This window comes from Vigna unguiculata, chromosome 8, assembly GCF_037176805.1.
Source record: "Vigna unguiculata cultivar grain cowpea cultivar isolate G323 ecotype 2 chromosome 8, ASM3717680v1, whole genome shotgun sequence".
Taxonomy (NCBI): Eukaryota; Viridiplantae; Streptophyta; class Magnoliopsida; order Fabales; family Fabaceae; genus Vigna; species Vigna unguiculata.
In genome coordinates, this window is record NC_140799.1 from 33464078 (window position 1) to 33480450 (window position 16373).

The 16373-nt window shown below is 31.6% G+C and overlaps 1 protein-coding gene across 1 annotated transcript; it reads left to right on the forward strand.

Annotated features, from left to right (window-relative positions):
• The first annotated feature begins 10641 nt into the window (after positions 1–10641).
• LOC114193261 (Nop53 protein) lies at positions 10642–14635 on the forward strand. Its single transcript, XM_028082990.2, has 12 exons — positions 10642–11007; positions 11669–11841; positions 12016–12052; positions 12143–12168; positions 12274–12354; positions 12452–12562; positions 12703–12794; positions 13317–13436; positions 13521–13643; positions 13874–13940; positions 14037–14110; positions 14429–14635. Exons 1-12 carry the CDS (start codon positions 10839–10841, stop codon positions 14433–14435), a joined length of 1080 nt encoding a protein of 359 aa, XP_027938791.1. The 5' UTR covers positions 10642–10838; the 3' UTR covers positions 14436–14635.
• The last annotated feature ends 1738 nt before the right edge of the window (positions 14636–16373 follow it).

Sequence of the window (16373 nt, forward strand, 5' to 3'; positions counted from 1 at the left end):
TAGACAAAGCAGTCTTCGCATCAATGAGTCTGGTTCATTCTAATTTTCTTTCTATATCCCACGCTTTAACCTCAACCCCTTTTATGTAGTTGTTGTTAGTGTTGCAATGACATTCATATTACTTGACCCATATTTTCGCTATCCTTTTGCATTGGATAATGATACTTTGATACTTTTTCTCTTACTCACTTTTAACATCATTTATGTGTCACTAAGTTAAAGCATTTTTTTTGTTGCACACATATATGGTCGTTTTGGGTAGAAAAGTTGGGAACTTCAGAAAACATAACTTCAAAGCTTTGGCATGGGCATATGATATCATCGAACACCAAAGTAGGTCATCTTCTTCTTGTTTCGTGGGGTTTGGCCGAGAAATGTTTCCTCTTGGTTACAGCAAAAACCCATTTTGAAGAACGATGAAGGTTCGTGAAAAATAAGGCATGTCCCCGTCTTCTTTTGCAATTGATTGGATTGATTGGATGGAAGAATTATAAGTATCTTTGTGAACTAGTATGGTCTTGGTGGTGTTGAAAGTAGGACATTTTGCTTTCCATTATTCTCGCATTTAAGGGTTGTTTTAGTGTGTGTGTGTGTGTGGGTTCTTCTCTTATGGGTGTTTTCCCTTTTATTGTTGTGGGATTATAAATGTGTTGTGTTGTGTCTGTTATGGTCCACTTTATGTACACAAATTATGGTGTGTGTAAATTTAACATTGTTGTAAGCATGTACAAAAACTCCAAAGCAACTCCTCATTTATTTGCACATAACTCCCCACATGTGTGTCAGAGCTAGTATGACACTTTTTTGTCAAAAAGATTGAATCCAATCCATTATTTTTTTGTTCATAATCACTTCAATGTAATCAATATGGTCCAATTTTAAATTTAATCACTAGAAGTTCATACACTTTTGTGGTCATTTTTGTTACTAAATATATTAACAAACATCTTCAATTTCCAATAATGATAATACATAATTATCTTTTTATTTGCAGGTCTTACTCATTATGGGAACATGACAATATAGCAATATGTATGAATGTAAGAAGGAAAAACTTGAATGCAGTTCAAGAGTCGTGCAATAAGAAATCTGTTTGTTGGATATGGGAAGGAAGAGAAGGGATCGAAAATAGTTTGATAGATTTATGATTGTTGTAAAGTTCAGAACATGTACAGATTGGTAGTAATTGTTAGGGTTGTTGTATGACTAAAAGACTTATCTATTAACCATATTTTTGTATAAAATAGTAATGCATTTACATTTTGTTTGATTCAGTTGTGATTATATTTGTCAAATTGTTGTCCATGTAGGAAATTGTTAATGTACAACCGTACAATTAGTTGTATGTTGTTTAATGTGTAGTTGTATTATGAAAAACTCTGGTTTGTAAAGTTCAAAATTTGTTGAAAAAGTCTAACACAATTTCCCGTTTAATTACACTGTGCTCCCCACTTAATTATGATAGCAAAAACCAGTTCATTTATTGTAATGAATGTTAAAGGCAAATTTAATGATTATTTTATGTTACAATTCAACTTTGATGAAAACGACTAACAATAAAGGTGAAGTTTGAGGGCAAAACAAGTGTAGGCTATAGAACATATAATTGGAAGTTGAAATTAATTGTATTTATGGTAGGAATTGTAAATGGCAAATGTATAGGAAGAAGAAATGTTGTTGAAAATATATTTTGCTGCACAATGCATTGTAAATGGATGTTGTATTTCATATTTGTATGCATGTTAAATGTGGTATTAATTTAAAACATACAACATACTGTGTCATAATTTCAAACATGTCGAAAAACTATACAAAAACTCCAATGCAACTCCCCACTTATTTCCAGACGACTCCCTACATGTATTTGTGACAGTTGGTGTGGTATTTTTTTAGTAAAAACTAAATCTAATGTACCATTGTGTTGTTTATAATGACTTAAATGTAATGTGTATGGTCAATTTTAGGTACATAAAAGATGAGGTGTGTTAATTTTCAACATGTCCAAAATTTGTTCTAAAACCCCAATGCAACTCCCCATTTATTTTCACATGGCTACCCACATGTGTTTGTGGCAGCTGATGTGAATTTTTTTTTCGTAAAGATAAAATTCAATGCACCATTCTCTTCTTCGTAATGACTCCTATGTAGTTTGTGTGGTGCATTTTAGGTACATAGAACATGTGTCATAATTTCAAAGTTGTTGAAAAATTATACAAAAACTTCAAAGCAACTCCTTACTTATTTCTATATGGCTCCCCACATGTGTTTGTGGTAATTGGTGTGGTATTTTTTTAGTTAAAACTAAATCTAATGTACTATTTTGTTGTTTATAATAACTGAAATGTAATGTGTGATAATGTTAATTATTACCATTATCTAAGTTATATTTCATTAGCAAAATCATCTCTTCCAAAGCTTTTAACTTACTTAATCCTCAATTTTACCTTACTTTTGTAAATAAATACATTGTGGGTTACATTGATCTAAATATACCATTAATCCCCATTTTTTGTGTCCTTTTTGTAGATTGGAAGCTTTGCTCCAAAAGTCCAGATAAATGAGTGACCCAGAATAGCAAGGAGAAGAGCAAAAATATCAACAGGAAGCGCCCGACGACATAGAGACAGCGCCAGGCGCAACAGGACGCCAGCGCCAGGCGCCAGACAAGCGCCAGCCAGGCGCCACTGCTGCTCACCGCCTGGCGGCACCTGGCCACCGCCGAGCAGTAGATGAGAAGTTTGCCCCTGTTTGATGGCTAGCGCCTGGCGGTGAGACCCTTCCGCCAGGCGCACGTTTTCGCTGATGTGGCAAGTTGGCTCTTTTTCTTCTGTTTTCGCGAGGGGAAACGGATCTTTGGCATTTTGGAGGCACGGAGAACACATTTGGAGAGCTTGGAGGAGTGCTAGGGCTTGTGGGAACAGCTCCATCTTCCTCTTTGTATCTCTTTCTCTTCCATCTCTTCCATTTTTAAGCTTGAGCTCTCCATGGCAATGGAGAGCTAAACCCATTTTTGTTGGGGTTAGATGTAGCCACGAAACTCTTGTGTAAATGCAATTGTTTTGATTATATATATGACTCTTTCATTAATTGCTAGTCTTCTTATTTCTTCACTTAAAGCTTGCATTGATTTAGCCATCTCTTGCATGATTTTTGGTTCATTGGGTGTGGAAATATCTTTTGAAACCTAGATTCGGAATAAGAAAACTCAATGGAGCTTGTACCTAGGAATGGGGATTGACCCATTGGTTGTCTTAAACCTTTGTGCATAAAGCAAATTTACTTATTAAGAGTTCAAGGAATTGGTTTTTAATAAGGAAATTTAGGCTCAATCTATTAAGGAATTAGGGTTTGAGTAATATTGTGGGTTGTCATTAGCATATTAATGAAGAGGATGTTAAATTGTAGTTGCATGAGAGCATAGTTGGTGAATTCTAACCCCGGCAATATCAAGTCATATCATTTCTAATCTTTTCCATTCACTAAGTGTCTTTAACTTCCAAAGTTCAATTTTAATTATTTATGCAAAGTTTAATTTCATACATTAAAACTCAAAATATGGATTTATTCATTAGTTTAAATTAGTCACTAATTACGCAATTAATTAGTATACACGAGTCTCTTGGGAAACGATATCCCAGTCTTACCGGTTACTACTTGCGCGACTTGGTACATTTGCCAAAGTCATAACAATGTGTATGGTCAATTTTAGGTATATAAAAGATGGAGTGTGTTAATTTTCAACATGTCCATAATTATTTCCAAAACTGGAACGCAACTCCCACTTATTTTCACATGGCTCCCCACATGTGTTTGTGACAGTTGGTATGAGATTTTTCTTCATAAAGATTGAATCCAATCCACTATTCTTTTTATCGTAATGACTCCTACGTAATTTGTGTGGTACATTTTAGGTACATAGAACATGTTATGTCATAATTTCAAAGTTGTCAACAAACTGTGTAAAAACTCCAAAGCAACTCTCCACTTATTTCCCCATGGCTCCCTACATGTGTTTGTAGCAGTTGGTGTGATTTTTTTTTTTTGTAAAGATTAAATCCAATGTACTATTTAGTTATTGATAATGACTCAAATGCATCATTTGGTGATCAAAATATATGAATTTCACTTTTTGTTTTCAATTTTGTCTACACATCACATTTAATATTTTGATCACATAATTAGCGTATGAACTATGTATGTTACTAAGTTTGAATGGACGTCTTTGCTAAAAAATGTTATTTAGTTGAAGTCAGTCAAGTGGAAAACAAAGCCAAAATAAGTGGGAAGTTCAAACTTCATTTAGTACACAACAATGTCATTAACTTTGCCTTTAAAACGACGTTGTCCACAAATGTAGTTACACACTTTTATGCGAAATTGGGGAGCAATGGAAAATTGTACTCTTCCAACTTCAGTATGTGGATAGCAAAATCAAACATTTATCATAACATATTACTTCTTATTGTTTTTACTCAAAATAATTTTGTAAACACAACAATATTTTATAGTTATATATATTAATCACCAAAAATAAAATACTACTTGTTGTTGTCATGCCTAAATGGGGACTACAACTTTAACAAGTAGGGACCTACCACACACATTTTGAACAAGTATTGTTTGTTACACTAACTTTGGTTTTATCATAATACACCTGCATATAAACGAACATATACTTATTCATACAACTGCACATAACCAAATTCATAACATTTAAAAATTTATAGACAAGAAATCCATAATCAATTAACCAAATACAATTGCCAAATTTAAAGTTCTTTTCGCCCATTTTTGTAATCCACACCACGGACACAAGAAAATCAGATCACATCACCAACGATAGGTCAACGACAATGTACAACCCACCCACCACAAATCCAACCACTACCACCACAAGGCCGACGATTATTTTTGAAACCAAGGATTTTGTTCTTCACGAAGCTTTGTCGCTCTTCCAAATTGGTTTCTCTAAACCAACAAGTAACCAAGATGAAACTTTTCCAACTCAAACCCCCATGCAACGACCACCACAAGCTCTTCTTTTGTGTTGGTTCTTATCAGATCTCCATGCCCAAGATTTCACCTTTTCATTTGGCTGCCAAAATGAACCAACAAAGTTTCACCTTTTCATTCAGCTGCCAAAATGAATCAATGAAATGTTACTTTTCAACTTTCCCACCCAAAAGTGGCATAAGTGTGTGAAGGAAAAAATATTTGAATTGTTTATAATCGGTGACACATAGACAATGTCAAAAGTGAGTAAGAGAAAGGATGTCAAACTATCGTTATCCTTTTGACCTTGCACTTCTACTTGACTTGGTCCCCGTATTTTAAAACTTACACCCTTAATAGACTATCCTTTTTTATTTTAATTTTCATTGCTTTTTTTCTTCCTTTTTGTTTTAATTAATTTTTAATTCTAAAATTAAAGGTTAAAAGAACTGTAAAGAAAAAAAATATTTACTTTTTTATTTACCATTAATTAAAAACACATGCTTGATGTAAGGCCCTATTCTTTATAACCCTTTAATAAAAGGGCTGCCCTAAATCTGATGGGCCAAAGAACTGGCCCAAAGGATATAGCTGCTCCGAAAGTTGCCTTAATGTTTCCACTCTCACTCTCTCACAGATCCAGTCGTCACCTCTCTTTTCCCTCTCACGGAAGGCTCTACTAGGGTTTAGGTTTCTGCCATCTTCAAGCTAGCCCAAAGCCGATTTCTACTCCATGTAAGTACTGTTGCTAGCCCATACTAGTCTCCATTGTTCCTTTTCGCATTTTCCAGTTAGGGTTTCCAAGTAACCCATCTCGTGTTTCTATTTCTTCATCCTTTCAGCTTCTCCGTTCGTTCCTCGAGCTGCTGTGTTCTCCACGCTTGCCTGCCAAAGCCCTTTTAACCCATTTCCAGGTAAGGGAAGCTAGAACCCACTCGTGTAATGCGTTTTACGGCTGTTTTCGCTCTTGTGCTATGAACTTGTGGTTGATATGATGTTCTGGATGTTTGGTTGGTTCTAGTGTGTGGTTTTGGTTTGGTTTGAGTGGTTATCGCAGGGAAACAGCGGCGAGGTCTGATAATCTCGTCCAAGCGAGTCCATCTCGCCTAGGCGAGATGAGTAGAGGTTCGCCCAAACTTTTTGCGTGAAGGGTCGCTCAGGCAACCCGCTCAGGTTTTGAGCGAGCGAACGTCTCGCTCAGGCGAGGGAAGTCTCGCCTAAGCGAGAATACGCGAAGGGCCCCTGTTTTGTGTGTCGAGCTCTCGCCTAGGCGAAGGGAGCTCGCCTGAGCGAGAGTCGTTCTGGCCTGGGCGAGGCCTTTCAGCCTGAGCGACGAGCTGGGCGAGACTGCATGTTGGTTTGACAATTTCTCTATTCTTGAACGTATGGCTTACATTAAATTTGTTTATTTTATGATGGTATGAGGGAAAGGATTATGCATGTGTGAGAGGGTGTATGAGTTATGAGTGGTGAACTTGAATGACTCTTGGCATGTGATGAATATGGAATGATTGGTTATGAAAATGGCACGATGATGAGGGGAATTGATATAACTGTATATAAGTATGGATTTTGAGGAATTGGAATGGGTTTGGTCTAGAACACAAAAGGAATTGGCTATAAAGGTTGATACTTTATATATATGTTGTATGAGAAATGTTAGTTGGCTGTTTGGATATTCTTGGTCTGTGTCAGTGCGTAATTCCTTGGGATCTCTAGGTGAGATCTTCGGGGTCGCGCTTCAGTGGTCGGGACGTAATTCCATGGCCCCTGTTAGTGGGTGTCCATGGTGGTGCCCCATCTATATGGTCTGGTAAGGATTCAAGGTAAGGTTGCATTCTGACACTCTAAGGGCATTGGCGGAACTAGGTAATGATAAGGGGGAGCCACGACTCCCTTTTTTTTTGAATTTTTTTTACATATATTTATATATTTTTTAAAATTATATTATATATTATTTATATTAAGATTATATTATGGAAAATTATAATAAAAGATAAATAAAATTTGTTAATAGAGACATTAATTTATAAAAGAGATTAGGTTTTTTTTTTCTGATTATAAAATCTTTCTACCATGTAAATTATCATGAAAGTGTGTGAAGAGAGATAAATACAAATTCTTGCATGATCTCTCACAGATCAAGGTTAGTATCTTATTATGATTTATGTATCGCTACCTATGGTAATTTTTTTTTAAGTTTTGAATTTATACAATATTGCTTATTTAATTAAAGTAATATGAGTTTTGTTATGTTTTGCATTGTGATAATTGTGATTTGTGAATATAAATTTTATTTTTTCTAAATATGCAAGTGGTGATAAATTTATATTAAAGATTATGATAAAAAGTAAATTGATTCCTTTTTTTCAAAGAGGAAGGTTTTAATAAAGATGAAAAAAATGCATTTACGTTAACTAAACTTGAGAAATTTAATAAGAACCAAGAATTTAAGACAATAAAAAACAAATCTCTAAAGTTCTCAGAAATCAAATTGATGAGATACGAATGACTTATCTAAAATGGTATTCATGGTTTGGTATAATGATATAATAGCGAATGATAGTAATATTTTTTTGAATTCTACTATTATGTGTGTTTGTTTTAAGGAGAGGAAATGAAGAGAAAAAATGAAGAGTTTTTCTTCTAAAGAAATATTATATATAACAAATCTAATTTGGCCCCCCTACATTTTTAGTCCAAGTTCCGCCAGTGTCTAAGGGGTCAGTTAGTCTCACTTAGAGCGGACTGACTCCTGTGGTGAGAGTAGCAGGAGGCCCGAAATTCATTAAGGGTTAACCTTGTGGTGAGGGAAAATTGATTCATTATAACACTTGTAACACATAGCTCGGGGGTGAGCAGAGGTATCCACCACAAGTGCAAGTATCCACTGAATCTGATCAGGCTATATGTATCCAGATGAGTCGAGTCGAGGTCTTAGTGTATTGATTGAAGAGTCATAACATGCTTGGATGGTGTATGTATATTGGATGGTGAAAGTATATTTGATTGTATGATAAAAACATTGTCGGCTTTAGCTTACCCTTTCTTGTTGGTTGCTTTGTATGTTGTGTTTCTATCTTTGTGATGATCATCAATTTATTGATGGGAGCAGATGCGAGGGATAATCGTGGTCATCAGGGGAGAGACGACTCTGCAACTGAGTTTTCTTGGGATATCTTTAGGGCTACGGCCTATGTACTTGTCAGTCTTTACATTTCTTTATGGTTCCAACAGAATGTTTATCATGTTCCTTTATTTTTGGTGACACCGTGGTGTGCCTTGGTTGTAAGGCATTATGTTCAAACTCTAGGACTGCGTTGCTATATTATAATTGTGTGACGTTTTCTTTAATTACGCTCATTAATTAATTGGGACGCTACACTTGATTTTTTTCGAAAATAATTTTATTCACCTAGATGAAATTGGGTGTTGACACTTAATTTTCCTAATTTCAACCATTTTGTTTTTCATTTTCTTCCATTCTCACTCTCATTCTCTTTGCCTCTGTTTCGTGAATACTATAATATATGAACTCATTTAGGGGAATTACAAGAACACTAGATAGAGGCTAGGATAACTGTTATTGGTCTCGGTATAGTTGAAAATCATTTTGAGGTAGTTGCCCTAAAATTGTAATTGTCATATGTGTTAATCGTGTTATTATTTTTCTTATAAACAATTTTTTTTTCTTAAATATCGTCTTCATCGAGGTTGTGCAATTGTTTGAGGTTATTACACCTAAGGCACCTCAACAATTATGGGTGGCAATGTAGGTCAGTTTGACCCATTTAGGCATGTCCCGTACTTGGCATACAAAATGCGAGCTTAATAGTCTGACCCACTCTGCATAGGTCCTGCCACGTGAGTCGATTCATTTTTTTTGTTATAAAGCTTTGGATTTGCTACAAATTGGGGAACTTTGACATCTTCATCAAAATTAAGTAAAGACTTTGGAAAGCTAAAATATAAATTGATAATCTAACATTTTTATCGTATCCATATCCATAATTTGACTTGCATGATGAATTCTTGAAATTTTAGCACATTCAGAGACATATAACATTAGTCTTTTCTCCTCATACAAGAATTTGTAACATTCATACAAAAATTCAAAAAGAAAATAACCAACATACACAAATACATTTTTTTATAAGGGTCGCAAGTTAATCCATCCCACCTTATTCCAACCTCACGCAAATTACATACTAATACAAATTAAAACTATGCGAATTGACGTGCTTGAATTTTCGTTGATCCCGCTATCCCTAATTAAATTGTCGTCTACAGGTGAAAATTAAAATGATTATTTAGAAACTATTTTTCAAATATTTTTCTCACAACTTTAGTATTTGAATATATTTATTTCATCTTTATCTTTTAATTATATTTCAATACTTTTTTAAATATCAATAGTTAAAAATAATCTACAAGTTTCAATATTCTTTTAAATATCAATAGTTAAAAATAGTCTATCACTTTCAATATTCTTTTAAATAAAATTATTTAAAAATAATATATTACAGTATAAATTATTTATTATAAATATAGAATATATTTTATCTGTTCATAATACTTTTCTTGTTTTTATCATAATACAATCCGTGTTAATAGTTAAAAATAATCTACAAGTTTCAATATTTCTTTTTAAATATCAATACTTAAAAATAATCTCTCTCTTTCAATATTTTTTTTTAAATATCAATTGTTAAAAATAATATATCACTTTCAATATTTTTTTTTAATTATCAATGGTTAAAATGATATATCACAGTATAAATTATTTATCATAAGTATAAAATATATTTGATCTGTTCACAATACTTTTCTTGGTTGTAGATTTCTGCTATTTAAAATAAGAATATTATAACCAATGCATACACTAAAATATTAGTTTGCCATATTCATGAAGTTCATTTTATGTCGTTTTCATTTTTTTTTTTTCACAATAAAAATACATCCATCAACCACACACTAAAAAAAAAGTTTAGTCGTTATAGAACAATGATATGATACAAGGTTAGTTATTATAAATGGCAAGATAAGATTAGATATCAGGTTAGATAAGATAATTGTAAGTTTTATAAACCTAAGAATGATTAAACAAATAATAATATTTATAAAAAGGATATGAAAGTGGTATTTTGGAGGAAAATAAATGATTTTTCTTATGGTGATAAAGCTAAATGTCATTCATGGTTTGAAGAGATTGCATAATATTTTTTCCAAGATATGATTGAATTCATCTTTTCTCATAGGTTATAATTTATTTATTTATATACTTACCCTATTAATTCATATATATATATATATATATATATATATTTAATTTTTTATGGTTATATTATTATTGTTAAAATCCTATTTTAGTTTTATAATTCTCATAAAAAAATCAATTAAATTCCTCATTTGATTCAATTTAATATTTTAATTTTTTATAATGATTTAATCAAATCTGTTTGAAGTTTAATTTTTTTATAATTTATTTGAATATTTAGATTTTTTAGGTGAATTTAAATAAATATTTTATAGAAATTAAAAAGTAAAAGAATATTTTAATCTATTATTATTATTATTATTATTATTATTATTATTATTAAGGAGTGATAAATTAAGTGAGAGAAAGATAAGTTTATCATATTGGGCTACCATTATTTATAGGCCTGAATTAGAGAGCCCGATACCATGGCTAGCCCTTGCAAACCAAGTTAACGACATAAACCTCGTTGTGTTCTGCCGCCACAGGCAGGATCGTGAATTCCTGATTTTTTTCCGAAAACCCTGGTCTTTGAAATTCACCAGCAAAACTTGAAGTGAAGTGAAGCCATTGCGTTTCAGAGTTGAGAATGGGGAAGAAAGCAAAAGGGTCAAGGAAGGGAAAGAAGGCGTGGAGGGCCAACATCAGCACCGAAGAGATAGAAGATTTCTTCGAGAAATCAACGAAGGACGCTCTTTCTGGTGGCTCTCTTCAAGCCCTTTCCAGTAATTCCATCTTTTACGAAGACAAGTCCAAAGGTAATTTCTTAATTTCTTTCTCGCTTTCTCTTTTCTGGGTGTTTTTTTTTTTTTTTTATAGTACATGTTGCCTGCATCTGAAAATTGTCATTTTTATTGTCAGTTTTGATATGAGTGGTCACGTTTAAATTACAGAATTTTTTTTTGGAAAATTAACGATTATAATTATCAACGTTTTACCATGATTTGAATAAGAATTTTTCATATGATTTTTTTTCTTTCAATTTTGTTGGAAACTGAGGTTTCATTATAGTATACCAACTTAAAGGTGAAATAGCTTGACATAATTTATTGGTAGAATTTTCATTTTAATTTGAAGTATAACGTTGGCTCACTCACTGACCATGTGTTAATTAGCGTGGATTGTTCTATTAACTTGAAGAGGATGACATTCTCCGGAGGATACATGTGGTTTCTAAATCTAAATCTAAAAGTATACATTTGACATATTTCTTAGTAATTTCATCTTAAAAAAGAAATATAAAACCATACATACTACCATATTTATGTAATGAGGATTTATGTTTATAGTGCTTCTGCTTAGGTGTTTGTTATGAAAAAAACTGTATTTTTTCATCAGAATGGGTTTACAGCTTATAGTTCTTGTTCATCGCTGGATACATTGGGTTTGTCTCATTTAATGATATGATTAAACTTATAGATCTTGCGGTGAAGAAGAAGATCGAGAAGCACAGGGAGAGAGTGCTGCACTGTGATAGTCTGCTACAGAAAAACCAGTTTGTTAAGCCAGTCCCATCTTCTATTCTGAAAAAGTGTTCTAAAAACCGAAAAACTGTGCCTAATGTGAAAGTGGTCAATCAAGATGATAATAAGGTCAGTATGTTGTACATTAATGCAGAAAGGACGTAGTAGTAGTAGGAGGAGTTGGCTAAGCAAATCTGTGTAGACATAAAGGAGGAGTTATTTATTTATTTATTTTTTGCTTTCTGTCTCAAACCCTATGTAGAATTTGTTTTATTGATATTTCTTGTTTCTAACATTGTTCAGGATGATTCTACCATGTTTGATCTATGGAATGATAAAGGTACCTTCTATGTTTATCATTCAATGTTTTGGTTACTTTTTGTGATAATTATGGTTGTTAAACACGGTTTTATCTGATATCATCATGCAGGTGAGGATAACAAGCAAGTGAAAAAGGTATATTTTCAGTGCTGATTCTAATCTGTGGATTTCATATTTCATTCTATCTTTCCTATACTTTCAGTGCTCTAGTTCATAATATGATGGCTACCTTCTTTACAGGTATCAAAGCCTACTCTCATTCCAGCAGTAGAGGTTGATCCTCCAGGCTGCTCTTTCAATCCCTCCTTTGAAAGTCACCAGGTAGTTTCAGAATAAACGACACTTTCCCCTGCTATTTTGATTCCTATTTTTGTCATGAATTTGATTGACAATTTTAAATTTTTTCCTGTTAAACCAGGATACATTAGCTTCTGCTGTTGCAGAAGAAATGCAAAAAGTCTACAAAAAGGAATTGGGCCCTGAACCTGTGCCATTAACTGTTCCTGGAGAAGCTATTGCTGAAGAAGATGTGAGTCTCATCATCTTCATTTATATAATTATTGGAGTTAAAAATGTTTGCTACATTTATTATGCTTTACAGAGGTACTTTAATTTGTGTTGCTTCTGTGATTGGTACTGCTTTGCTAACAATTTACGTTTATTTGTCAGATGTATTTTCTTGATGTGGACGATGGGAGTGACGATGATGATAGTAATCTTGAAAATGAGGATGACAATGAAGATGCTGCATCTGAGAAAAAGTTAGTATCATAAATTATAATTAATTGGACTGACTTTGTTTAAATACTGTTTTTGTTCAACATTATATTTTTCTCCATATTATTATTTTTGGCAATATACATTATTCGTCTAGTCATTTTCTTTTATGAACTACATTATTTTTTCTCTTTATCTTCTACTTATTCTTTTGTGATTAATTGGAGTTAGACGTTCTGCATAATAATTACTGTCTTTAAGTGTCTGTCTATTTCTGATCTTATAATTTTGCCATGGTGGTCCTTAACATGTACTCAGTAATTTCTCTTGCTAATGTTTATTAAGTTTCTTTGATGCATAATATATTACTTATATCACATTGCCATTTTTGGTATGCATTGTCTAAATGTTACTGGTTTCTTCACAATCTTCATTTTTTAATACTGTATTATACATACACAGTATATTTGCACCTAATAATAGTGTGGAGCTTTTTATTTTGTGAATCAATTATTCATGGACATCTGGTCTGACATGTTCATTTTGTTTGAATAATCATTGGGCAGGTCTATTAAAAAAAAGAGGGTGACTAAAGTTGAGTTGAATAAGAGAGCTAGGCGGAAAGAACAACTGAAAAAAGAAGCAGAAGCTAAGAAGATAAAGGAATTGTCAAAGGAAATTGATAGGTAATATTATCACTCTTTCTCATTTCTCACCCTGTCTCACTGCAAAAATTGATTTTTTAAGCATATTTTGTTTTCTGGTTCCAGCATACCTGACATTATTCAGGAAATTGAGCAAGAAGAGGAGGAAAAGAAGAAAAAACATCTTAGGCGAAAAGTTGCTAAACAGGAAATGTTAAAGATACGCCCACCACGCATAGGGAAACACAAGTAAGTAGTGTTTTTTGTGTATATCTTACTTTAGTTCTCTTCCACAGTTCAGTAGATGATTGCGTTGTTAACCGTTATTCAACATATTAGTAAATCACTATCACTACATTTGTAGTTTTGTACAACGAAAATTTAGAGTTAAGTTTTAGTGGAATTTCTCTTTTACTTGTTCCTTAAATAAAGTTCTATACTTTTATGAATGTTGTTTACCAATTCTATTTTCATAACAGGTTTGAGCCTGCACCTGTTCAAGTTTTATTAAGTGAAGAAATTACTGGATCAATTCGGAAGCTCAAGGTCGATTTGTGATCTCTTGATCTGATTTTGATTGTTTTGGTATCTCAGTTTTGGTGAACATGCAAGTAAATTTTCCTGTTTGTTTTGGTTATCTAGGGCTGCTGCACCCTTATAAAGGATCGATATAAAAGTCTGGAAAAGAGAGGATTGATTCTTCCAAAAAAAAGAAGGTTAGTTCAAGCTTCTGTGATTTTGTCAAACAGATTTGGTTGAAGGATCTGCGTTTATGTTTTTGGATAAATAAGGATCATGATTGTGTTGCTACTTTCTTCTGACTTCACTTACCCTTTATTTATTTCTGCATAGTATGGTTTATACAATTCTACAATAGAAATTGCTGCACAATTTTTCATTTGGAATTTGATTATGATGGACCTGTGCATTTGTTTTAAACAGAACTAATTCATGTTTTCCTTTCCATAACATAGTGTGTTATGAGATAATACGCATGGAAAACTCTGATCTTATTATGTGTGTTCATTGTACAGGAATTAGAATTCCCAGTATCAGCTACATCTTGTGTCACTCCAAAAGTTCCAAGGAAGGGATCATCTTTGGCCAGTGTTTGGCTTAATTTTGACAATTTTTGTTTATTATTTTATAACAATTTAATTTAGAAAGTGAAAGTCTTCATGTATTACAACAAACTTCATTATGCATGTTATAATAGTAGTAAAGAATTTGTTCACCTGTTATTTAATTATTGTGATCAATTTGAGCCTTCTTGACCAACAAATATGTTGAAGATTGATTTAAGTAATGCGATTGAGCTGTGATTATTTCACCTTTTAACCATTTACCAAATTTGTCTCTTTATGTATAGTGACAATGATGTACTATATTAGTTAATGCAGAAATAAAAAAATTAATTGCAAAATAATAATTAGTTAGAGTTAATATTTTAAATAAAATAAAATAATTAATAGATGTAAAATTAATATGTTAATATTTAAATATAATTTTCGTTCAAGAAAAATAAGTAATTTTAATTGAGTTTTTATAAAAAAAAATTCTATACTTTTCTTCCTCTAAAATTTAAAACCATTATTTTTAATTCTTCTAATATGAGTAAGTATGGGTTTAGTCCATATAAAGTACTTTTATTTTATTTTCATTCTAAAAAAATTAAAATAATTTTTTTCCAACATAATAATATAAATAAGTTACATTTTACTCTACATATCATAATCTTTTAAAGAATTACATTTTGAGTATGATCATTACTAATCCCTGAACATTATTTTAAGGAATCAACACATTATTTTCAATCCAAACAATTAATGTGTATAACATAATGTTAAGATAAAAAATATTGATTTTCACTTTTAGAAAAATAAATTTATATGACTACACAAATTTATTTGCCCTTATTTTGATTTATCTTCTTCCCATGAGATAAAAAGCACATATATTATTTAACACTATTTATGACTTCCTCAAAAAACCTTTTGGTTGATTTTGTACAATATAGTTTTTGTTTCAGCTTCAATTAAAGTATATTTGATTTAAATTTTGATAAAAGAATTTCCATCATACTTTTCACAAATATATCTTAATAAGTCTCAAATAAAGAATCTTCAACATGTTTGGTTACTTTATATCTTGATTAGTCTCACTCAAAAACATTTTATTTTCTCGACTTCAATTAGTATATTTTCATGTTGTCTTGCTATATATATAAAAAATTATAAACTAACTTTAATGAGAACATACTTCACTCGACTTTAGATACATTACATCATCATTATTAACTTAAGTTTAGTTCTAACATCATCAATTATGACAAAAAAGAAATTAAGCATAAGAAAACATGAAAAAAAAATTGATATTATTTCGAATAAAGATATAAGACTTAACAAATATAAATATTTAAATATTATAAGAATATAATATTAAACTACCCTTAATATATTTATATTATATAACATTTCAATTAATCTTGATAAGAATATCTTTAAATCTACGGAAAATTTCACTTATTTTAATCCGATGTCTTTTTGACAAAAAAAGTTCAATCGAAACATCTTTAGCTACTTGGAGAAAACATCCTTAAATTAACTTGTGGTAACTTTTTAACAAATCGAACAACTTCTAAATTTTATCAATTCAAATATTGAAGTTATACAATTACAGAATTTAACTTGAACTTATATAATTGAGGGAATAAAATGCGTAGAAAAAAGGAATATAGTTTTAGAAATTTAAGTGTAAGTTGAATCCTATATTAAATAAAGATAAACAAAATTGACTTTTTTTTTATAAATTTATTACTTAAATTTTTTTAATATCAACTCATAATTTACTTCATTTTACACTATCAATCACAAGACATAGACATGAGAAAGAAACAAAAGATTGGATTATTGACCCATTGCTTACATAGTATTCACAACATATCTTGTAATAAAGATGTGAATTTTTTCTATAAAACTT

Coding starts and splice junctions, on each gene's coding strand:
- LOC114193261 (XM_028082990.2), top strand. CDS start 10,839: ATGGGGAAGAAAGCAAAAGGGTCAAGGAAGGGAAAGAAGGCGTGGAGG. Junction 11,008..11,668: donor TTACGAAGACAAGTCCAAAG/GTAATTTCTTAA, acceptor TTAAACTTATAG/ATCTTGCGGTGAAGAAGAAG. Junction 12,563..12,702: donor AAGCTATTGCTGAAGAAGAT/GTGAGTCTCATC, acceptor TTTATTTGTCAG/ATGTATTTTCTTGATGTGGA.